Genomic DNA, 23,823 nt, shown 5'->3' with positions numbered 1-23,823 from the left:
AACTTGGTGTTTGCATTGCTCTGAGTTTATCCATAGCTCAGGAGCTTTTTTTGTGGATAAAACTACGCAATTGTCCTGTGGAGAAGGATCTCTTATCTGAAGGGAAAAGTCTTATCTGAGGGAAGGGAAAACCCTCCGAGTGAGGCTGCCCTGACACTTCCACCTGGTTCTTTGTCGAGGTGCTGAGATGTTCCTGAGGATTTTGTAGCTCTTTGTCAATCAAAGCTCATTCAAGTGGAATTTGTTTTCCACCTGGCTTGGATTCTGTGCCAATTCCCCGTTTGAAACAGCACAAATGTGGATTTATTTCATGTCTCACAACAACGTACCAGTTTTCTGCCCTTTTTTTCCTGAAATGAATCCCTTCTCTGAGTTCCACTGGAGCAGAGCAAAATCCACTTCAATTCTGTATTTTCAGTGCATTCGTGAATGATTTTTGCTTGGCTTCTTTTCATGTTTTGACAGCAGTTTGCAAAGTCTAGAAATACAGAATATTTGGATTAAAATTCTGTGCTCCAATGCAATGCTGGTGGTAAATTTTGTTAGATTTGGAAAAAACCCCACCATCATTCCAAATACAAATTCTTGTAATCCTTTCAGGTCTGAGTGTTGGATCAATATTTGGTGTTGCTCTTGTGCTGATATTTGATAATATCAAAATTCTGTTTACTCAATACACTTCTCCTCTAAATGGGAAAGAAAACTTGGAGGATTATTTAAAAACTTTTGTGCTATCAAATTTAGCAATCTCATAGATTTTTTTCAGCACCTTGGCATGAATTCATTGAACTTCTAAGCAAACACAAAATACCCTTCAAATTAAACAAGCAAAAAAAATTTCCTGTGGCCGAATGCAATTACTGGCAACAAGGCAGAGGGAAATAAATGAATTTAGGAGCAACACTTGATGGTTTTGAACCCCTGGGATTTTAATTTGAATAATGAGTAAGTTGACACTGTGTAGTAAAACCTAAAAGCTGGGAAATCTGGTGGATTTTCCACCCTTGTGGATCTTCTGGCAGGTTCAAGGCTGGGAGCACAAAGCAGGGCCTCAAATGAGGCTTTTTTTATCACAGAAATCCTGTCAGAGAGAGAATTCTGTGTCCAGGGTGTTGCACAGAGCATCCATTCCAGGGGTTTATGAGGGAAAATGCAGCAAGGGCAGATCTCTGGAATCAGGGGGAGTTTAGAGGGGAAAAGTCCTGAATTCCTTGCCCTTGCTGGGAGTTTTCCCCGTGCTGTGATCCCGGCTGCTGGCAGGGGACGCTTTCCTGGGTGTGAGGGGCTCTCTCCAAGCCCGTGCAGCTGTTCTGGATGCTGCTCCTCTCACAGCTCTCGGGGTGTTTTTCCTGCCTCTCAGGGATTTGGGAGTTTGCCATGGGATTATCCCTCCCCAGCATCGTTCCTGGTAGGCAGCGAGTTGGTTTGTGAAGAGATTTCCTTTGAAGGTTTCAATCAGTCGTGCTCACTTTTAATTCTTCCTGGTTTTCCTTGGAAAGTGAGGAGAGGCAGGAGGAATTTTCCCTGAGGAAAAGCTGACTGTAGTTGTGCTGTTCTCACTTCACCCAAAATAGGGAAAGGCTGCAGTGGGGAAAATCAGCATTTTTAGGCACTATCGTGCTCCAACTGGGAAATTCCAAGGACAAGGCCAGCAGGTGATTTCACTCCCCTTACCCCCAACAGCTCTGGCACTCCAGAACTCCCTCCTGTCTTTTCCAGGATCATCCTTGGTGGCCTTTCCTTGCAGATCCCTGCCCAGCTCCCTATTCCCAAAGTCACTCCATTGGGATGAGCCTTCCACAGCTTTAGCACATTTGGTGCCAGACCCTGGGTTTATTTCCTTTATTTGGAGCTGGTTCTTTTCTTGAGGAGAGAGAGGGAATAATTGCCTTGGTGCCACTCATGATTTTGTAGATCTTTATCATAATTGCATTCTTTCAGCCTCCTCGTTAGGCTTCATGGGGACTCTCGATGTTATTTTTGGTGCCTCTGTCACAGAGCCCACATCCATGTGGATTTTGCTCTGGAATTTTTTCCTCTGGTATACACAAGCACTTTATATTTGTATAATAAGTTCACATTCGCTTGGTAACACCAATAGAAAGCACTGTTGGATTGATTTCTTGCTGTCCTGTTCCCCTTTGCAGGGCACTGATTCCCTTCAATCAGCAATCCAGCCAGAAATGCAGATAGAACACGGAGCAATCCAAATCCAGTAAGAGGACTGAGGAATGTTGGGGAGCTGGCCATGAACTCCAGCCAGAAATGGAGTGCCAGGGGCTGGAAATTCCTCCCAGGCTCGTGGCCACACCTCAGAACCTCCATCCATGCCCTGCTTGGCCTCCTGGAATAATTCCAGCTTCATCCGGAGCTGCATCACGACACCAATCGAAGTCCTGGCCTTCAGAAAAACCCCATGGGCTGCACTTCGAGCCCCTCAGAGAGGACAAACCAAACCTTTCAGAGGGAGAGGAAGAACTCTCCTGCGTCCAAACTGTGAGACTCAGTCCCTGCCCATCCCGTTGGTTCCTCCTGTGAAAGCGCCGTTGGAATGTCCGCAGGTGGTGCAGGTGTTGCTGCCCTGCAGCACCTGCTTTACCACAGAGAGAAAGCTCCAGAGCTCAGATATTTTTCACTGTTGGAACAACCTTTTTTTTTATTTGCTATGGTGTTTATAACAAAAAAAAAAAAAAAAAGGAAAATATTTCAAAAAAAGGAAAAATTCCTTGACAGCAAGTCTTGGCCTTTTGCTGGTGTTTTCTGTTCAGTGTCATGAAAACTGTATTTGCAGAAGACTAACAATTCTGTTTGTACTGTTGCTTAACTACTTTTCTAGGGGAAAAATGCTTTAAAAATGCTGTAATTATGCATTTCTAATGAAAAATAAATGTGTATTTATGAATAGTGCAGCTCTAAATTGCTCTGCCTGGGGAATGAGTCCAGGTTGGCTGGGCAGGAATGTTGTCCTGGAGGAGCTGGGAATGGATCCACATGAAGCCTCTAAGGAAGAGCCTGTCTCAGACCATTTTATTATTTAAATTCCCAATCCCAGACCATTTTGTTACTTAAATTCCCAATCCCAGACCATTTTGTTATCTGCATTCCCAGTGCAAGAAAAATGGGATAGTTGAGTTTTTGAGTCTGCTAAATTCGATGAATTTATGAAATAATTTTGTTTAATGTGAACAGTTCTGAGCTCTCTCCCTTTCAGTTCCTCCTGCCTCCTTTGTCCAGCAGTTCCTCAGAGTGGCATTCATCCATCTGAACCCAACATCCAAGAGCCAGGTGAAATCCCCTCTCCTCTGGAAGTTCTGGGAAATTTAATCGGGATTTTGACAAAGCACCATTGTCTGATTTGCTAATCATGAGTGGAAAGGAAACCTGTTTGCTGTAACCTGGTTATTTTAATGATGCATGTTTGGGAAAATAGGGTTTGGAAACTAGAGCTTGGAAAATAGGGTTTGAGAAACAGGGTTTGGGAAACAGAGTTTGGAAAATAAGAGAGGGAGGTGCTGCTTTGTATTTGATTTTCAGCTGATTTCCCATCTGATCATTCCCAAGATATGGCTCAGAATGCATTTAAGGAATTGATAAATGAGATATAGCCACAAATCCCACGTGGCTGAATCCAGGAGAACTTGAATTTTTATTTTTTTTATTACCAAAGGAAGGGTTAAGCACCCCCAGCTTCTGGGAATGTTGTCCCTGGTAAGTGTTACACTTTCCATAAATTCCTCCTTCTCTTTGGGATATTTCTTGACACAGAAGCACAATGCAAACAACCACAGCTTATGGAGCTCGGGGTTTGCAGCAGGCCAAGAATTTGGCTGTTTTCAGCTCCTTTTGGAGTGGTTTTTCTCAAACTGAGGGATCTTTGAAGAGCTTGGCACCCAAAGAGAGGCCTAAAAATAAAGCAAGGCCTGGACATTTTAATAATCATGGCATTGTGGAATGGTTTGGGTTTGGAGGGACCTTAAGGATCATCCAGATCCACCCCTGCCGTGGGCAAGGACACCTTCCATTATCCCAGGTTATTCCAGCCTGGCCTTGGGCACTGCCAGGGATCCAGGGGCAGCCCCAGCTGCTCTGGGAAATCCATCCCAGGGCCTCCCCACCCTCCCAGGGAACAATTCCTTCCCAATATCCCATCTCTCCCTGCCCTCAGTGGGAATCCATTCCCTGGGTCCTGTCAGGCTGAGTTGGGAATTCCCCTCCATTCCTCTGGTTTGTGGTGAGCTCAGGATTTTGTTCTCTTTGCATTTTCCAGCCGAGGTTCAGGAGGAGGTTGAGCTCAGGAGACTCCAGCACTGAGCCAGGGATACTGGTGAGTATTCCCTGTCCCTGCTCCCTCTCTCTGGGTTCAATCTCCTTGTCCAGGCAGGAAATGTCTCCGGGAATGTTGGATGTGTTTTCCAGGCATCACAGGCTGTGCCACCAACAAAGAAATCATTCCCAAAAATGAATAATTCAGGGATGAATTCGCTCCTGGGAAGGTCTGTGAGGTTCTGTGCAGTGGGAAGGCACCTTCACCTCGAGGTTGTGCCAAAACCACATCCACAAAACAGGAAGAAATCCACAAAACAGGAAGAAATCCTGCAAGTATTACAAGATAAGGAAGCAGGAGCTCCTGGGGGCCCTGAGGGTTGAGAAGGTTGGTGTTGGTTCCCCACAGATATGATTCCATCCTTGAAGATGATTTTCAGTAAATCAACTAGGAGCACTCAAATTACATCTCCTGTAGCTCCCAGCCTCTGCCTTTTTTACTAATAATGTTCTTTTTCCCTCAGCAAACCTTCCAACATCCTCATTTTTCACTGTTCTTTTCCTCCTCACGCTGCTTCTGTTCAAGAGAGATTGAGACCAGGCGTGTTCAGAGGACATTTCTTGCACGGTTAAACTTGGATCAGCTGCTTATTTTATTGGAATTCATCTCATGCCCTGCAGATTCCAGTTTTCCTGGGATGATTTTGGTGAGGGCAATATTTTGATGTGCAGATTTTGGGGGGGATAGAGCCTCTGGTTACCCTGCTTGGCCCTGTTGGTTATTTTTAATATTCAGTTCACTAGAACCTGGACCATTTATCCTGATTTTGAATTCAAATTCTCTTAGTGGACCATTATTAAGACCCTTCAGATCACTGAATCTTGAATCCCACCTGAAAAGAAGAATCCTTTAGGGTTTCCATGCTCCTGATTAAAATATTCTGGTTTGGTGGATTGTACAGCAAGAAACTGGCCTGAGAAAAGTGCAGGGTGTTGGGAATTCCTTTCCTGGTTTTCTTTTTCTTTCTGTCTTTCCTTGGTAGTTTTATGTATTTATGTTTGATTTATTTGCAAAACAAATCTATAAAACCATCACCCCTCTGTGACCCAGCTAACTGGAATGTCCTCGTTAGCTGCATTTTCAGCCATTTCAGCATCGACACTTTGCCTGTAAAGCAAAGAATTCCATCCAAAAAGCTGCTTTGGTGCTTGTCTCCATCGTGGAGCTCCTGCTGTGTGGAGATCCTCTGGTGGCCCTGGATTTTATTATCCAATTCTATGGCTATGGAGTTTCATGTTAGAAAAACACTGGGAGAAAACCAATCCCTACAAAAAAACCCCAAGCCCGAATCGCTGCAGGATCTCAAACTCCTGTTAGCAATCAGTTTTCCTGCTGAATTCCCAATTATCCCAGCAGTGCAAATCTCGAGCTGTAACTGTAATTCAGCACAAACTGTTTCCCATTATCAGGGATAAGAATGTTCCTTTCATTCCTGGTGATCCCAAAGCTCTGGTGGGAGCTCCGCTGCTTCAGATGAGCCCTCGGCAGTCAGAGCTCATTTCCTGGGATGGAGCTGGGAAGAAGGGAATCACTGAGCTGGGGAAACTGAGATCCCTCTTCCGTGTGCTGCTGCAGACACACAGCCCCGGGGCTGCTGCCTGACACTCCTGAAGGTGGGTTTGGATCCCAAAAAATGGGGATTTCGGCAGTGAGGGGAGGCACGAGGAGCCCTGCAGAGCCCACATGCCAAGGCAGGGCTCAGCTCTCTTCTTCCTCCAGGTGATTTTTAATCAAATCTTGTTTTTATCACGGTAAATTGGATGGAAATGGAGAAAAACCTATTTTTCCCCATTTGTGTCTCATACAAAGTTTGATTCAACAGCGAATGTTTCCTTTGTTTAAATTTTTTTGGCCTTTTTTTAAACAGAATTCCACTTTTCAAAGTTTCCTCCTCTTCCTTTTCTATTTGATTTTTCCTTTTTTGCAAAGGGAAAAATGTCTTCTGGTGATATTTAATAAAATTTCATATTTTGGGCAGAAACTATATCTTCTCTCTTTTCTATATTTTACCTTTTTTTATTCATCATACAGATTTTTTAATTAACCAAGAGGTTGAGAAAGTTCTGTAGATCTGGTCCCTCAGGTTAATCTGTGTTTTGGATGTTTAATTAAACTGCCCAGTTCCATCTCTCCATCTCTGTGTTATGAGATTATCTTTTATGTAATTATTATAATTCATATAATTTCCCAGTAAATGCATTATTCCAGGTCTTCCCTTTGAATTAAAGTGGTGGAGAAACACAACAAAAACCTGGATGGAAAACTGAGTTTAGGCTGAGCTTGCGCTCATTGTCCTCAGTGTTCCATGCTGGAACATGGAACTGGACTTTGATGGGATTTCAGACCAGAACCGTGAAAATGAGAAGAATCCCGGTGTCCCCCACTGATTCCCTGCTTTCCTTAGGGAACCTTTGGGATTTCTGTTTTCCAGATGCACTGGGCTTGCTTTGCTGAGCAGGATGTGAGCACTGGGCAGTGCAATCCACGGGACTTTGCTGGTTTCTTGTTGCCCCAGGGAGCAGAGCTCTGCTGTCTGGAGGTGGGAATGATTCCAGCTGGGAATGGTGGACTCTATGTTCCATTTACCATTGGCTTGCTGGGAAAAGCAGGAAAAAACCTGGGAGCTGCCCAGCACTGTTTGAGGAGCTGAAAGGTATATATTTTAATATATATATATAAAAAAATTAATATATAATTAATTAATATAATATAATTAATATATATTTTAATATATGTATGTATATATGTGTGTGTGTATATATATATGTATATATGTATATAATAGAGATATATTTTATATACATATACACTTATTTCTTTATTTTTATTTACTTGTATAACTATACACTTACTTCTTTATATATTTATATTAATAATATAATATAAAATATTAATATATCGATATATTGATATATTGATATATTAATATATTAATATTAATATATATATTCATTTATATATATACACACCACATATACAATGTATGTATATTTATTGATATGTGCACCATATATAAAATATCAATTTATTGATATATTTACAATATGTACAATCTATAATATATCATGGATAATTTATAAATACACACCATATCTACAATATCTGTATTTATTTCGATATATGCACCATGGATACAATATGTATATTTATTTTTATATTTATACACCATATATACAACATATATTTCTATTTATATATCTGCACACCGTATGTGTTTATATTTATATATAATATATTTATATATTTATGTTTATGTTTATATTATTTATATTTCCATCTATATTTATTTGTATTTATGTTGATAGTTATAATTTTTATTTTATACATTTATATTCATATTTAAATATATTTTTATTTTAATATATTTTTATTTTTATTTTTATTTTATTTATATTTATATTTATGTTTCTATTTTATATTTATTTTTATTTGAATTTTATTTTTATTTTTATTATTTATGTTTCTATTTTATATTTATTTTTATTTTTATTATATTTTTATTTATATTTATACTTATATTTAAATTTTTATTATTTATATTTATATTTATACTTATATTCAAATTTTTATTATTTATATTTATATTTTTATTTATTTATATTTATATTATTTATGTTTATATTTATATTTATATTTATATTGACATGTATGCTTTAATACATATTTATATTTCTTTATATGTATGTTTTCATATATATTTATATATTTACAAACCCCTTGCTCTGCTGCATTCTGAACTCCATTAATCAGGAAAAACTAAAGCAATTTTAGCCCGAAGTGTCATGCAAAGAGAAGATGCTTTTTGCTGAGCTGATTTAACAGTTCCCAAACCCCACAGTTGGAAATTCCAGCGTTTGATGTTAATTAGGAACATTTTCAATCAATCCCCAGATTTTCCCCTGCTGTTCCCACGTGGCGCTGAACTGAAACCTCCCTCTGGAAGCAGCCAGGTGATGGCACTGGGAATTCTGTCCGTTCCCAGTTTAGGCTGAGCAGCAAACTCCAGCTTCGGTGCCTTTTCTCGGCAGAATTGCTGCTCGCAGTCCCTTCCGTGCCGATCCCAGCCGGGTTCCCTTTCATCAGCCCCAGCCCACGGGCTTTGTCCGGCTCCGCTCCGTGTCCCAGCCCGCGAGCGCCGCGCTCTCCTTGGGGCCATCTGCCTTGCACAATTCCTGCGATTTTACAGCCATTTCGTTACTCAATCCTCCCTCAACTCTCTCCATCGCCCTGCTCTAATGGGCTCCCTGCTCTCCTCAGCAAAACCAGCGGAGAAATCAAATTAAAAAAAAAATAAAAATCCGAACGTTCGGAAAAGAGGAGGCGGGAGGAATCCAGGGAAAACCGAGGCAAAAAAGCCAGGAGCAGTTTGTTGGTTTGGTTGGACCCCTCCCTCCTTTTCCAAGCTCAGGTTGCCTTTCCCTCCTCTCTGCAGCCCAGGGAGGGGGTTCCTGGGAAGTTCCTCATTTTCTGTCATCAATTAGTGCCCAAATCTCCTCATTTATCCGAGGAGCAGCAGCAGCGCTGGAGGTAGGCAGGGGCGAGGCGGAGGGGAGAGGCTTGGGGGGATTTTCCATCTTTTTTTCTTTCCCCATTTTGTTTATCCCTTGCTGGGTTTTGAAGGAGTCTGTAAACATCTGGGGGGATTACATCTGGTTTGGGTTCTGCCTGGAATTCCTGGGAGTTTCGTTCCGTTGAGCGTTAGAACAAAACCAGCAGCTCCTCTGGCAGGTTCTGCCTGAGGATTTTCCAAAAATAAACCGTGCATCCCCACACTTCCCCCTCTGACACTTCCCTGGGTTTTCATGGAAGTTTTCTGGTGTGGCAAAGGGCTCAGTGAACCTTGGGGTTCAGGGACGGGAACGATTCCCTTTTGGTTTTTTTATTGTAAAAGGGGGAAAGTCTTCATTTTTCTGCCAGAAAATCGACTTGGTCGGAATATTCCCTTAAAGAACTTGGAATGTCTTTGCATGGATTGACAGTTTTCCATGCTGATCCCTGTCTTTGAACAAATGCAGCACTCTTGGCATTGATAAAAATTCATTGATAAGAAGTGGTTGAACGTTTCGAGGTGGGGTTTTTGTGTGTGGTCTTGGTTTTATTTTGGGAGTTACCTGTGTCATTCCCTGCTCCAATCCCGCTGGAATCCCAGCTCTGTGCTGCACAAGTGTCCTCGGATTTGAGGTCCCTCAGGCTCTTGGCTCCAAGTCCAGATCTTTGCAGCTTTAATCCATGTGCAGATCTGTCGAGTCGAGGGTAAATTGAAAAGCTCATGATTGGAGTTTGCTGTTGGGAAGAAAAACTGGGGAAAAGCTCTTTAGTTTGGGCAGGGAGGGAATTGCAGGAACTTCCAGCCAGGAAATCCAGGTGGGAATTGAGGCAGAGGGATTGGGAGTGTGTGTGGAGAAGGAGGAGGAGTAATGCCCAAGCAGCTCTGGAGTGCTGGATTCCTCATCTTTAGATCCCTTCTGGCACTGCCAAATGTCACCAAATGCAGCCCCACAGGGCCATGAGGTGCCTTGGGACAGGAATGGGAATGGGAATGGGAATGGGAATGGGAATGGGAGTGGTGTGTGGCAGCCTGGGGTGGGTGTGCAAGGCTGATCCCAAGGAATGCCCCTGGCTGCCAGCGATGGATCCGCACAGTCCACAGTCACTGGATCCATTCCCAGGCTCGATCACAGAACGTTCCCCCTGTTCCCTCCCTGTGCCAGAAAACACCACCCAAAAATGGGGGAAATACCCTAAATTTAGAGAATCAGGATTCATTCAGGTTGGAAAGACCTTTAGGAGCATCAAGTCCAACCATCCCCCAGCACTGCCAAGGCCACCACTGACCCGTGTCCCTGTGCCTGGGCTGGACAATCCTTCTGGGGAAGAACTCTTCCCTAACACTGAGGAATTGTCTTGCTCACATGAAATTCTCAAAGTAGGAGGGTTGAGTTGGGCTAAAAGTGCTTTTTACTGGGTTCTGACCAGAGAAACGATGGGTTCTTGTCCCCCTTGTTGGTGGGGGACAGCAAATTTCTGGCTGAGAACCCAGGGACTGATCAACATCAAAAGAGAAAGAATTCGAGATAAAAGCAATTTTAAAACACCTTGAAACCCTTAATCCTTCAGGGCTGGTTTCTGAAGGTCCAAAATTAAACATTTTATAATTAAAAAGACCTTTCTTACAGCACAGAACATCCAAGAAAACCCTGCTTTTTCTCTTAAAATGCCACCTTCCCTCTTCCTTTTGCACCTGAGATTTCGGTGGGTGCTGACCAGACAGACCCTTCCAGCAAAAGGAGGGTTAACTCCTGGAGAAAGGGGGTGGAGAGGGAATCCCAGCTTGGAACTTGAGACTTTCCAGCTGAGAAAGAAAGATTTGGAGATGCAGACGTAATCACGGAGCTCTGCAATCAGCTCCCTGTCAAAGGAAGTCGGGAAAAGCACAGAAGTGAGTGCCCGGGCACGCTGGGTGTAGGGCAGGACACGGAGCAGCAGTGCCACCACCTCCTCCAGGGTGAGTATGGAAAAACTTCCTGTCTGAACGCTCAGAAAATGGTTGAAATGTTGGAAATGCCTCGGTGGGAAGGTCAGGAGTGGAGGTGAATTGGGATTGTTTGGTACCAGATGCAAAAGGTGCTCTCTTAATTCAGGTTTTCCTGCAGAACAGGCTCCAGGAATGAGCTGGGGGGGTCTGGAACAGAATCTCTGCTCTTTCCTGCTCTAAATCCAAAAGTCCTCATGAGCTGCCAAGGACTGCAAACAAACTCATGGAGCGGGAATGCAAATTTGTGTGGATTTCATGTCAAAATGGGAGCATTTTGATTTTTGGGAGCATTTTGATTTGCATGGCTTAACTCCTTCCAGCTTGAGCTGCTCTCCTTATCTGCCTGCTCCAGCTGCAGCCTTCCAGGTAATCCACGTGTTCAGGATGGGCTTTCCTGAACCTTGGAGCATCCTGGTGTAGCTCCACACTTTATTTGCTGCCTGTGTGATGCTCCACGGCTTCTGCACTGAGTGTGGGGGGTTTGTGCTTCGAGGGATCCGAGGATTTCCTGATCCAGACACGATGAAGGATGGAAGAGGGAAGAGATGCTGCTGCCTTGCTTCTCCATGGGGGTTTCCAACCCTGCCAGGTGCATGGGGATGGGATGTTGCAGCTGGGGTGTGATTTATTGCATTGTTATTATTATTGTTGTTGTTTGGTTTATGGTTATATAATAATAATAATAATAATTATTATTATTATTATTATAACAACAATAATAACATTCCCAGGCTCTCTGGAGCAGCTCATGGTTAACGTGCTCGACTTCCTGAACTGTTTCACGCTGGGTTTTGTGGGGATGTGTTTGTGAAATGCCTGTTTTCCATTACAAAACCGGGAGATAAACGAAGATGACAGTCACATTTTCCTAACATAAATTTCTCCCTTTCCCAGTCCTCCTTGGAAACCATAAATTCCAGCAGCCTGGCTGCCTGCTCCAGACATCAAAAGGCCCCGTGGAGGCCGCTGGGTTTACAAGCCCTGCTCGCCTGGGTCAGGTCCTGTGCAGGAGAGACACAGATGATCCAAATCATCCAAACGATAACAGAAAGCTGGGATGGGAAGCAGAGTGAAAGGAGGAAGCTGGACGATGTGGGAGGGGAAGGAAAATCTCCTGAGGGGCCTTGTCTCAGCTGATACAGTTCAGGTGGTGGGGAGAGATTTTCCTTCCTTTTCTGGCCAGCCAACATCTTCCTGTTTTCCTACTCCTGCCCTAAGTGTTTTCAGCCCTAAGAACTCAACCTCTTGAGCTCAGACTCATGTCCAAGTTGTTGTCTCATCACATCTCCATGAATGCAACATCCTTTGCTCTTGGCCTTGCTGGATGCTGCCTTTTGCCCAGATCAAATCCATTCACAAACTTCCTCTCCTTGGCTTTTTCTTCCCTCTCACATCAAATACTCATCCAGGCTTTTGCTCTCCTCCCTGACCTCAGCCCGTTCCTGTTCTCATTTAAATCTGCTTCTTCCCCCTGCTGCCCCTTGCCCGTGGCAGGACCAAAATGTCAACACAAACAATGAAAATGCAAAATTTCAATGCAATTTCAATGCTTCACGTCTCACCCTTTAGTCCCTCCCTGCTCTGCATTCCCGGTTTTCATGGACCTTCTGTCCCTCTGAGCTTGGATGGTCCCTCCTTGTGCAGCACCTACGACCTTTTTGTAGGACATTAAGGGTAACTCATCCATGAGTTCCAGCTGTCACCAGCTCAGAGCTCTGGATCAGTGATATTCCTCTTTTTATTATAATTACGCTAAGATTAAACATAATTACCTCAGAGTTATGACACTGAATAAACCCCAGGCTCAAGTTACAAATGAGAAACCTTGTTCTGGTTTTTGCTTTGCTTTCAAAACTTCACTCTGCCCTGAAGAGCAGCTCAAACCAACTGATCTGTTGAAATAAACCCTTTTTTCCACCTTCAACCTGCTGAGTCCTCATCACACGGGGAAACCTTCAGTAACCAACACCCCAATGGATCAGGACAAAGAATTCTGTAGCACATAAACATTCCTAGCTCGTCCATTATTATAGTTCTTAATATTTGCCATAAATAAATTCCATTTCTAAGTAATAATAATAGTAGTAATAACGATAAGAATGATAATAACAATAATTATAACATCAATAACAATAATAAAAATAACAATAAAAGTGAGAAAAATTTTTAAAAAATTTAAAAATTAAAAAATGGTAGTTCTACATTGTGGGGCAATGTTTGTCCAGCAAGTCTGAGCTCTTGTCCTCATGTGGCTGGAAAATGTCTATTTATATCCAGTGTGCAGAGGCTTTTCCCAGTTTCCAGGTGGGGATTTGCTGGAGGCTGCTCTGGACTGAGCCACCCTCCTGCTACAAGCAGCTGATGCACAGAAATTGGGGTTTCTTTTGCACTTGTTGCTCCCTCTTTTCCTCCTGGGTTTGAAATTCCCTTGGTTTATGGCAGGGAGGTGAAGCCAAGAGCAGCTCCCCTCCCTGAACTCCTCCCAGAACTTGGGGCTGAGATTTCAGCTCCTTGAACCAAACTCTCACCTCGTTCACTCTTCGCAGGGCAAGGGATGAAGTGCAGGCCTCCAAATTCCCTGGTTTTATGATTTTTGTGTTTCTTCTCATCATTATCAGTTCCCTAAGCCCTTCTAGGTCTGGCCTAGTCCATTCTCTTATTAAAAAATCCACTTTCAATTTGGTTTGATTTCATTTCCTGCGTTCCCCGAACCGAATGTTTCCCTTCAAGCTGTGAAAGCTTCCCCTCAATTCACTGAATTCCCTTTTTATCTGCATTCCCTGCTCCTGTTTCACTCATTTATAAACTAAAAGTGTTTCAGCTCTATCTCAGAATTCATGGACGCTGCATTTTGGGATTCCAGCTCCTGCTGGAGATCCTTTGCCATCGTGAGGGCCCTTGGCGGGAGATCAGACACACAGATCCAGCTTGTCCTGTGGGGATGTGTCATTCCCAGGGCTCCCAACACAGATATCCGTGCCCATCACCTCCCAAAACATGGAATTTCCCCCTCTCTGCCCCACCAAAAACATGGACACCACATTCTTTCAGTGTTTTTCACCAGGACAGCTGGGAAAGGGGCATGTGGCACTGTGGACACAGGTTTGTAACTGTGGTAATGGAGCTCAAGGAATGTTTGGACAACACCCTCAGGCACAGGGTGGAATTATTGGGGTGTCCTGAGCAGAGCCAGGGGTTGGGCTGGATGATCCTGATGGATCCCTTCCACCCCAGGATATTCCATGGTTCTGTAGCAGAAAGTTCCTTACTCATGGCAGATCCTGGAATAAGATGAACTTTAAAGTCCCTTCCAACCCAGACCATTCCATGGTTCCATGGCTGTGATCCATGTGGGGGTAAAACACTCTGGGAGCTCTAAAGGGCTCCAGCAATGGTGGCTGAACTCTGCACTCCCCTTTCCCCAGACACACCTGGGGCAGGTTATGCTCAGTTTTAAACCTCCTTCTTGCCCATGAACTCTTCCATTTGGTCTCCTCTCTGTGGAAGAACTGAGCTCCTTTTCACCCCCACTTGGATGATTTGCTTCCACACAGAAGCCAGACATAAAATCCTCTCTTCTTCCTCATCCACCTCTTTTAACCCAGACATAAAATCCTCTCTTCTTCCTCATCCACCTCTTTTAACCCAGACATAAAATCCTCTCTTCTTCCTCATCCACCTCTTTTAACCCAGACATAAAATCCTCTCTTTTCCCTCAGCCACCCCTTTTTCATTCTCCATGGATGTTCCCCTTCCCTCAGTGCTCAGCCCCGGGGTGTTGGGGTTTTGGCTGCTGTGCTGCTCTCAGCCCATGGCTCAGCATTCCCATGTCCTGCTCCTGCTGCTCTTCCCGAGCCTGGATTGGGACCTCTCCTGAGGAATTGTCTGGTTCCTGAGCCTGCCAAGAGCTGAGGCAGCTCCTGCCGCAGGACACGGGAGCGTGGCAGCGTCTGACCTTTGCAGTTCTCTCTTGGGAAAGGGGAGACAAAAAGGCAAGAAATAAAGCAAACAAAACAAGGAACAGCGCTGCAAGTGCCAGAAGCAAAAGGCAGTTGAGATAGCAAGTTGTTGGAGTTTATTTTTTTCCCCTCTTCTATTTTTAATCCGCTCACTTTCATTTTTCTCTGGAACTTGTGGAAAGGACGAGCTTCTGGATAAGGAGAAGTGACTGAACTTGTGCTGAGACAGAAATAATCTGGGTAATCAGCAGTGCAGGGAAGGGGGACACAGGACTACGTGACCACCGAGCTGAAGTTTGGGCAAATCCCTCGTTGTCTGGGAGGTTTTGCCTGGTTTGTGGAGAGCTCCAGCCCCCAGTCCAATCCCAGTGCAGTGTTATTACAGGAATTCATCTTTGAAACCCCAGCAGAATTTGTTTGGATTGCTAATTTCCTCGAGGCCTCGGGATATGCTGAAGTGGAGGAAATCCACGGGTTAGCACACGAGGTATCCAGTTGCAGGGTCTCTGGGGGGTGGGAAATCACTTCCCAAATGTGCCTAATAGCACTAGGGTGGAGAAATTATTAGTGCTGATTACACCCTGAACCAACAAACGATCAAAGCAGATCCCACCCAGGGATGTGGGTGCTGAAAGAGCAGGAAAATGGATGGGGGAGAGTGGGGAGATAAAGGCTCCCTGCTGCTTTTGCTGGGTTTTGTCCCTAGGCAGAGCCCCATCAGTGGCTGAATTACATTTATTTCAGCAAAGGTCGTAATGAGGACCTTGCAGTTGCCAGGATGGGGGAGTCACGTGTGACTTTCATCCAGTTCTCTGCTTTTTGGGACCCTTGGAATGATGGAAACCAGCTCGATTTTACCTTCAGACTGACCTAGGAAATCCTGACTTTCAGAACTAAAGGGACTCTGGGAGTGGCAGTTCCTGTCCTTGCTGTCCCCTCCAGATGGGACGTGGTGACACCGCTGCTCATCCACCCCTGAGGTCATGGTGAGGGCCTTCACCAGGTCTGGGACACTTCCAGGGATCCAGGGACAACCACAGCTTCTCTGGGAAATCCACCCTCATGGGGAGGAATTTACAGGAATTTAGGATGGCTCTTTCCTCAGGGACATCAGATTGGAAAAGGGACTCCAAATCACCACCTACGGCGTCTTAAATCTGCAAAATATTCCAGGAGAAACAGGGAAACTCAGGGGCAGCGAGGGCTGAACTTCCTGCCTCAAACAGAGGGGTTTTCCTTGAGAATTTGAACTGAATCCCTGCAGGGACACTTGCACTGAGTCCTGTCCCTCCCCTGGGTGACCCAGAGGCTGCTCAGACACCTCCAGGAGAGCTCCATGTCCTGTGGATCTCCCAGGTTTCCGGAGGGAGCTGCAGGGACACTCTGGGGTGTCCTTGTGGGTGACTGTCCCTGAGAACAGCAACATCTCGTGCTCCACAGCACCCCCCAGATGGGACATTCCCGAAAGAATGGCATCTTCCCTGGAAAACCTTGTTTTTCCAAGGGTGGAGATGAAGGACAGGCACGAGTAGGTGGCACCTGTGGTTGGTCCAAGGAGGTTTTGTGCTCCCGTCTGGTCTTGTGAAATCCATGTCTTGTAAACAGCATCCCAGGGAAAATCCTGGAGAATTTAACAGAAGCCAACTGTTCCCACTTTTTTCAAATCCCCCCTTCATTGATTTAATGTTTGAGGTGCAGCTTTGTCCCAGACAAACCACGTTAACCCAGTTCTGATCCTTCTCACCAGGCAGTCGTGCTGTCCCACTTGGAAAAAAGGGATTCCCTTCAGGAAACTCTTTCAGGAGTGAGAGATCTGCAGAGGGACCTGAGCTCCCAGCCCCCAGGGCCTCAAGGTTAGTGGATTTTATGTTGCATCCTTTCAAAAACCATTGGAACTGCAACAGGATGGGAAATTTTTTGGGAGGATAAATACCTGCTGCAAGGAAGCTCGCAGGGATATGGAAAAGTGTTTCCAAAGGCAAGGTAAGCAGAGGAATCTATTTTCCCTCATTTATTCTCTCTCCACCATCCTGGATGGAAGAGGAGCCTGGGTTTGTTTGCACTTTGCATGAGAAAGAATTAATTTTTTTTTCCTAATGATTGGAATTTGTATAAACTGACAATATCACAAAGGACAGGGTGAGAAACAGGGCTGGGTTTTAATTATTCTCCTGTTAAAGTTTGCTGTTGAGCTCATGTTAATTGTGTTTAATCACAGGTTTAAGGACAGGTTTCAGCTCTACCAGGAACGAGGGAATTCCCTGAGTCTCTTCCCAGTGCTGGGTTTTCCTTCCTCAAGGGCTGCACTCACCAGAGTTTGGATTTTCTCTTATTTCCTATTTTATCCACACTATTTTAGAAGATGCAGTGCAGAAAAAGGAGGATTTCATGCAAATTAGGAGGTGAGGAGGAGAAAATCCAAGCTGCTTTGGCTCCGGGAACTCCCAGGGTTTCCCTCTCCAGCCTGTGGAGACAGGGAAGTGAAAAGAAGCAGGAAAGGAAAGTGCAAGGCAGTTGTCAGTGGCAGGGAAGGCACTTGAAGGCCTTTCCCATCCATCCCTCCCCTCCTGTGCAGCACCTCCCACTCCAGGCTAGAAAAAGCACAGAAAGTCAGGAAATAGTGAGAACAGAATTAGTTTTTAATTTGCTTTCCTCAGTTTTTAGTAATCCCCGATGCCGTTAATAATGCATTTCTATTCCTCCAAAGAACAGAACTAATAAACTCCCTTTGTTCCAAGGTAGTGCTTGTTCAGGGGGTTCAACCTTCTCCCAGGTGCCATTCCAAAAAAGAGCAGGGATTTAAACTCCAGGAATTTCAGTCTGCAGGACAAAAAAAAAAAGAGACTTATTTGAAGCTTGGGAAGGTCTGGTTTTTCAGTGTCTCCAACCTTCCTCCCCCCTAAAATAACACTTGAGCCATGGTGAGGGAAACCCTGGGCCAAGTTTTACAGCTGAACCACATGCAGAAGTGCTTGTGCAACTGCTGCCTCCAAACTGAACTCAGATTTCAGGCGAAAAAGGAGAGTTTTGGGACACTGAGGGTGTCAGGCTGCTCTGGAGATGTGCTGGCACCTTTGGGGGTTTCACACCTTGGCTTCTGTGCTTTGTGGTGGTGCCAAGAGGGAGCTCAGAGGGTTTCTTGTGTCTCCCTGGATGTCATTTAAGGTTGGGCAGGAGGGAACTTTAGGAGATGAGCAGCACCTCCTCGAGTTACTGTCTGCAGGTTAAAGCAACACCAGAAAAAATGGAGAGATTTAAAAAAAAAGAGAAAGATATAAAAAATCCAGGCCCTTTTTCCAGCTGGTTCCATCTGTGTGGTCTGCTTCGCTGGGGAATTCCTGCTTTGGGAGATCTCCACGGCTCCCAGAGGGCTGAGGGAGATGTGTTGGAGGGGTTCATCAGCTTCTTTCTTCTGGAGACCTTGAAATTTGGTGCCTTCGAGGTTCTGGTGGCTCTGCGGCCTTTGGATGTGTCTTGGCCCTGAAAACGAGCACAGGACCAACACACAGAGTGAAAGCAGAGGCCTGGAGCTGGAGTCCTGGCTTTGCCCCAGCCTAATGGATATTCAGTGCTGGCCTGGAGCCTCTGGGATTAGCAGAGAGTTGTTTTCCTCAGGGATTGGGGAAATCTCCAGCTTGGCTTCTCCACGGCCTGTCCGTCCCCTGTCTCGTGACAGGTTCGTCCTGTGAGCAAGAGCAGATGATAAATCCATCACCTCCTGAGATTCTCAGCTTCATATTCTGTTTTTTTTTCCTTTTTCCCTTTCACACTATGGCACCAGGGCCTTCCAGAGGGAGCTGATAGCTGTGGGTTTCCAAAGGAAAGGGACAGAGTTAATGGGAGCACTGTTGGCCTTACAATCAGTGGGAGGCTCCAGGGGCCTCTGTCCTGCCTTGTGGAGCTGGATTGGGATGGGCACAAGCTCTTCCTGATGGCCAGGACACTGGGAATGACTCCAGTGTGGGCACACTGTGGGATCTTTTGGAATAACAGGGAGGGTGTAAGCTCAGAGCTCCGCACAGGGATGGCCTTGGCTTTGGATGTTGTTTTCCTGTGGAGAGCGAGCTGGATTTGGACATCACAACCCTCAGGAGATGAGCTGCTCCCTCTGAGTGCTCTTTTTACATCGCCCTCCCCCAGCTGGGCCCAAGCAGGACAAAACAGGGGGGATTAATTTGGCTTTTCCCTGTTCCAGTTGGTTCGAGTCACTCTGTAGTTGCCCCATTCATGTAGGAAAGGCCTGGCCCATTCCAGAGCAGGAGGTAGCACAGGGAAGATGAGGGAAGGGGCAGCTCCATCACTGCATCCAAGTAATGTGTTGGATTTGTGTTTCTCTTTTTGGGGCCATCTGGAAAATGATTTGCTCAGAGTGAGTGGAAATGCAGGGAAGGATTTATGGGATAAAACAGGGAGCACTGGGACAGCGCCGGCAGATGGATCCAGGGAAATGGATCCTGTGGAACAGCCTCGTGTGTGCCACACACTCCTGTTGTGGCTCCTGGGAAAGGAGCCTTGGACACAAGGAAATGGATCCAGGCTTTAATGTAAAACCTCATTTTTGGTGAGTCAGTGGGGCCAATTCCTTCCAAGTGCCCCCCTCTGACCTCTCCGAGCAGCCATTCCCTTCCCTTTGGGATCATGCCCGGGATGTGCCAGCTCTGCCCTCTCAGTGCCAGCACAGGCACAACCCTGAGGGATTGCTGGTGTGGAAATCCATCCCATTTCCAGCCTGGGCTTCTCAGGGAGCCTCTGGGAATGCTGCAGGCAGGGAAGGGCTGTGAGCAGGCCCCGAGGTGGTGCTGACATCACCAGTAAAGCTCAGGGAGCTCCCTCCAACTCCTGAGCCTCAGTGCTGGGCTTTAATGAGCTCCAGAGCTCCAGCACGACCCCACTCTACTCCCAGAGCTCCCAGGTCATGGAGAATGAAGGATTTCTTTCAACACCCCAGGAAAACCATGAAAAACAATCTCCAACTCATCCAGGGCCCACCCTGGCTTTCACCCTCCGTTCCTGCCTCGGAGTGTTTGCCAGGAACCTCCTGGAAGAGAAGAACCCCAGGGCTGCTGAGCAGGCTTTGCAGGAGTTTGGGATGGATGGATCTTTGATCCCCTTGGATGCTTTGGGGGCTGGAGGAGTGGCAGCTGCCAGTCCCACCAAGCCCTGCTCTCCAAGCAGAGACTCCCTGGGAATTTCTCATGGGCTCCAGGGTTTTGTCTGTGCCCCACTTTGGGGGCAAAGCTTTGCTTTGCTGCACTGCTCTGAGTTCTACTTTTGCCCTATTAATTCCTGGCAAAATAAAGCCCAACCAACTCTAAATAGGGCTGGATGACAGCAGGTGCCAGAGGTTGTTCCTGCTGCTGCCATCTGGAGCAGCACCTCTCCTTTATCTCCCCCTTACTTCCCCTTTATCTCCCCTTTTCCTCCCCTTTATCTCTCCTTCCAGGTCTCAGCCTGTTCAGTTCCTGTTCTTCCTCCCTCACACTTCATTTCCTTCTGCTCTGCTCCTGTTTCTGCCTCACCCCAGTCCCTGCAGGCCCCACAGGCCCCATTCCCACAGAAATGTTGTTAAAATGAAGCCAGGTTAACATTCCCTCACTGGAATGTGCATGGAGAATCCCTCCCACTCCGTGATGGCATTTCTGAGCTTTCAGCATTTGTAGGATGTTGTTTTTTGAGCTGCTTTCAGCTGTGTCACCCAGAACCCAGAAATGGGGTGAAGTGAGGGTGGAAATGGTTGCCTGGTTGTGCACTGAGGCCCAGAGCTGAGGGACCTCCTCCATTCCCTTCCCTCTGCCCTCATGGCACTGGAGATGATAAAGGAGAGCTTCAGACCCACCAGCCTCGTCCCAGCCCCTTCCACCAGGGAATACTTCCCATGGATTTGTTCCCAGTGGAGCCTATTGCAGCATTTGTCTGATTTTAAAACAATAAAACACCCCAGGGCTGCTCCATCTCGGAGCCCCCAAATCTGAGGTTATTCAGCCTAAAGTTGCCACGTCGGTGCCACTTTGAGCATTTCAAGGTTGCTGCTGCCTTCCCCAGCTGGGCAAGGCCCAGAGGTGACAGCCAGGAGTGTTTGCCATGGTGGGAAGGAGATTTCCAATGGGAAAAGGCCGTGCCTGGAGCCTGGACCTTTTCTCTCCCCTCCCACTTCAGTCACAGCAGATGAATGATTTGTTTGTCATCAAATTAAGGCCCAAGCTGGGCCTTTGGCTTTGCTGGTCCATTCAGCAGAGTTTTTTGCTTTGTGTCTGGCCAAAAAGTGACTCAGAGGAGCCATGAGCGAGGGGCACGAGCCTCCCTGCAGCCAGGCAGGGACTGCAATTCATCCCTCGACAAATCCAAGGAGAGAGCTTGGTTAGGAAGCAGAGGAAACCACAGGCAGGGAGATTGGAATCAAGAGTTGCTCCACAGGGAGCAAATGGTTAGGAAAGGACAGGCTGTGCTGATCCAACACCCAGCAAAAGGACCTGGCTGGGGTCAGGCCTCCCTGGAGAGCTCTGGGAGCTCCCAGACAGTTTTGCAGCTGGGTGGGATCCAGATGGAGCAGCCGGTGGGAGCCAGACTGTGCGTGGGATGCTGAGGATGTGTTTCCATTCCTCATCTTCCATCCCAGCAAGAGTTTTTATATGGCAATAAACTGAAGGAATTCTGCACTTTCCCAGTAGCACCGGGCTCCTGTTGGGGGTTTTGGGAGGCCTTTTGGGGGCTGGGAATGTGGGGTGGGAAGGGAAGCCCATGCAGGTGGTCCTGAGGAGAGCTGAGCAGTGTGGGAGGGATGGGTGCTGCACTTTTGGGGAGAGCAGGATCCCTCTGGGAGCCACTTTGGCTTCTGGAGCCGTGGACGGCAACTGCTGCCTTTGGGATGGAATTGTCTTGTCTTGTCCAGCTTTTATTCCAGGGCAGCAGCTCCTTTCTTCCCCCATGGAAATCCCTCCCAAAGTCCAACCCCTGGCTGCTTTGAGGGAATTTTCACGGAGTGGGATTGAAGGATCAGGATGTGACCCTTTGCTGGGAAAGTTGGGATTCGTGAAAAGGTGGGAATGTGCCGAACCAAGTGAGCTGAGCTGGAAAGTGCTGCTGGAGCTTTGGCTGCTTCTGTGGAAGGGACCAAACACAGGGAAAAGTCTGTGGGATCAGGGAACAGGAACCAGGAGAGCTGAAACCAAACCTTGGCTCTGTCGTGGACTCTGCATTGCACTGACAGTGTCACTTAAGGTCACCTCGAAACAAATCAGCTCCTAAGCTGGGGAGTTAAGTCAGGCTTTAGGAGTGTGGGGAACTCCCAGGGCCTGGAGCTGTCCCCTTTGGAAAGGTTCCAAAGGGCAATTCCTCAGGCTGGGACTTCAGCTGCCCCTGCACTGGAAGATATCCATGGACAATTCCAGTATCTCGGCTTCCAGGGGTCGGTGATGGCTGACTTGGAAGGATGGAGGAGGAGGAACCCCTGTCCTGATTGCTGGAATTTCGGAAGTTGGACTCCTGGGATCATTACTTGCCTCGACCTCAGTGAGAGGTGCTGGTGCTCACAGCAGGGAGGAGAACATCCCTTACTGGGACAGCTGGGATTTTCCATGGAGTTTGAGCTGTTCTTGCACATAATTCCCACCAGAGTTTATGAGCCCTTGGTGCCTGCTCCTTTGCAGATCCTGGGAAAACTGCTGCCAAAACCCACCAGTCAAATGTTCTGGGAGCTGGTGCCACCCGAAATCCAGCCAGGGGTGAGGAGCAGCTGAGGAAAATCCCCACGGAGTGAATGATCCCAGAGCTCTTGGTTCAGCTGTGCACACGTTCATTTAATCCCAATAAAAGTCTCTCCTCTTGCTGGGCAGGGAGCAGCTCCCGGCTGGAAGGCCCCTGGATGACTGGACTGGGAGGGAGGCTGAGCTCAGCCAAAGGCAGAAACGCTTCAGCTCTGCTGAATTCCATGTGCCAGATCTCCAGGTGCCTCTCCAGGCTCGGGTCTGGCTGGTGGGGAGGGTGATCCGTGTGTGCACCTGCCCTTGGGATAAGCCCAGCCTTGGGCAGCCCCACTGGCTCCGCTCAAGGTGAAATAATGGGCTTGGAAACTTCTCCTCTAAAACCAGGGCAGCCTTGGCCACTGTTTCCTTGAGATTGGTTCCACCAGCTCCCAGGACCTGCTTTCCACGGGGCTGGCAAGCTCTGCCTGGCCATTTGATCTTGGAATGATGGGAGCAGAGCCTGTGCTGAGCCTGTCAGCTCAGGGGAACCATAAAAAAGGAACCGAGAGTTCAAGCAAACAAAACCTGGAAGCCTGGAGAGGGGAAGGTCATGGAGACACCCCCTCCATGGCAGGACACTGTGTTTTTTGGGGCTGGGCTGCTCTGCCTGGCTGCAGATCTCTGGCACATCCCAGATGGATTCTGTGGAGCTGCAGGAAGCAGCTCAGACTCGGGATAAAGCGGGAAGATGTTTTTGAAGCAAAACCAGGTGTTAATCAAGGCTCAGGGTATGTTTCAGGTGATTCCTCCCTCCTTGTCCAGAATCCATCTCCAGCAGGATGGAGAGTTCCTTAGGAAAATGGATCCAGGCTGCAAACCCAAGATCTCCATCCCAGGCAGGGAATTTGCTTTGATTCCCTTCTGTCCCTGGAGCAGCCGCCACACTTATCCCACAAATGAGGAGATCCCAGCTCTTCCCGAATCCTCATTTGTGGTGCATTGTCCCAGCTGCTGGACGTGTCTGGAGCCTGTGGGATTGGTTTCCTTCCTGCAAACCAGTTTGGGACTGGTGCTGGCAGCCGAGGAGCTGCCACAAACCTGGTGGGAACAATTCCCAAAATCCCCCCTCGCAGGGCACAGCGGCCTGAGACTTTAGGGAGCTGCTCCATCATTCCTGTGGCATTTCCCCATCTTGACCAGGGCACAAACCCCATCCCTGGCAGTGTCCAAGGCCAGGCTGGACAGGGCTTGGAGCAGCCTGGGATAGTGGAAGGTGTCAGGGTTGGAATGAGATGAGCTTTGAGATCCCTTCCATCCCAAACC

General features: G+C 46.8%; 2 protein-coding genes across 5 annotated transcripts in view; both read left to right on the top strand.

Moving 5' to 3' along the window:
• BANP (BTG3 associated nuclear protein) overlaps positions 1-2,904 on the top strand; it is a 114,968-nt gene extending 112,064 nt beyond the window's left edge. For both annotated transcript variants that reach the window (XM_032121899.1, XM_032121898.1), the window contains exon 13: positions 2,148-2,904. In XM_032121899.1, the coding sequence (XP_031977790.1) occupies positions 2,148-2,219 (72 nt within the window). In that variant the 3' untranslated portion in view covers positions 2,220-2,904. The remainder of the gene's footprint in view (positions 1-2,147) is intronic.
• A 6,038-nt stretch (positions 2,905-8,942) lies between these two features.
• ZNF469 (zinc finger protein 469) overlaps positions 8,943-23,823 on the top strand; it is a 184,453-nt gene continuing 169,572 nt past the window's right edge. For 2 of the 3 annotated variants that reach the window (XM_032121746.1, XM_032121743.1), the window contains exons 1-2: positions 8,943-10,829; positions 16,566-16,671. The gene's annotated coding sequence lies outside the window, so the exon portion shown is untranslated. Of the gene's footprint in view, positions 10,830-13,057; positions 16,672-23,823 lie in introns of those variants that run through there. The other variant, XM_032121744.1, reaches the window with a different exon arrangement.

The sequence above is a fragment of the Corvus moneduloides genome, chromosome 12 (genome assembly GCF_009650955.1).
Source record: "Corvus moneduloides isolate bCorMon1 chromosome 12, bCorMon1.pri, whole genome shotgun sequence".
NCBI lineage: Eukaryota > Metazoa > Chordata > Aves > Passeriformes > Corvidae > Corvus > Corvus moneduloides.
The sequence above is the reverse complement of the archived record's forward strand: the minus strand, read 5'-3'. Positions and strand labels throughout refer to the sequence as shown.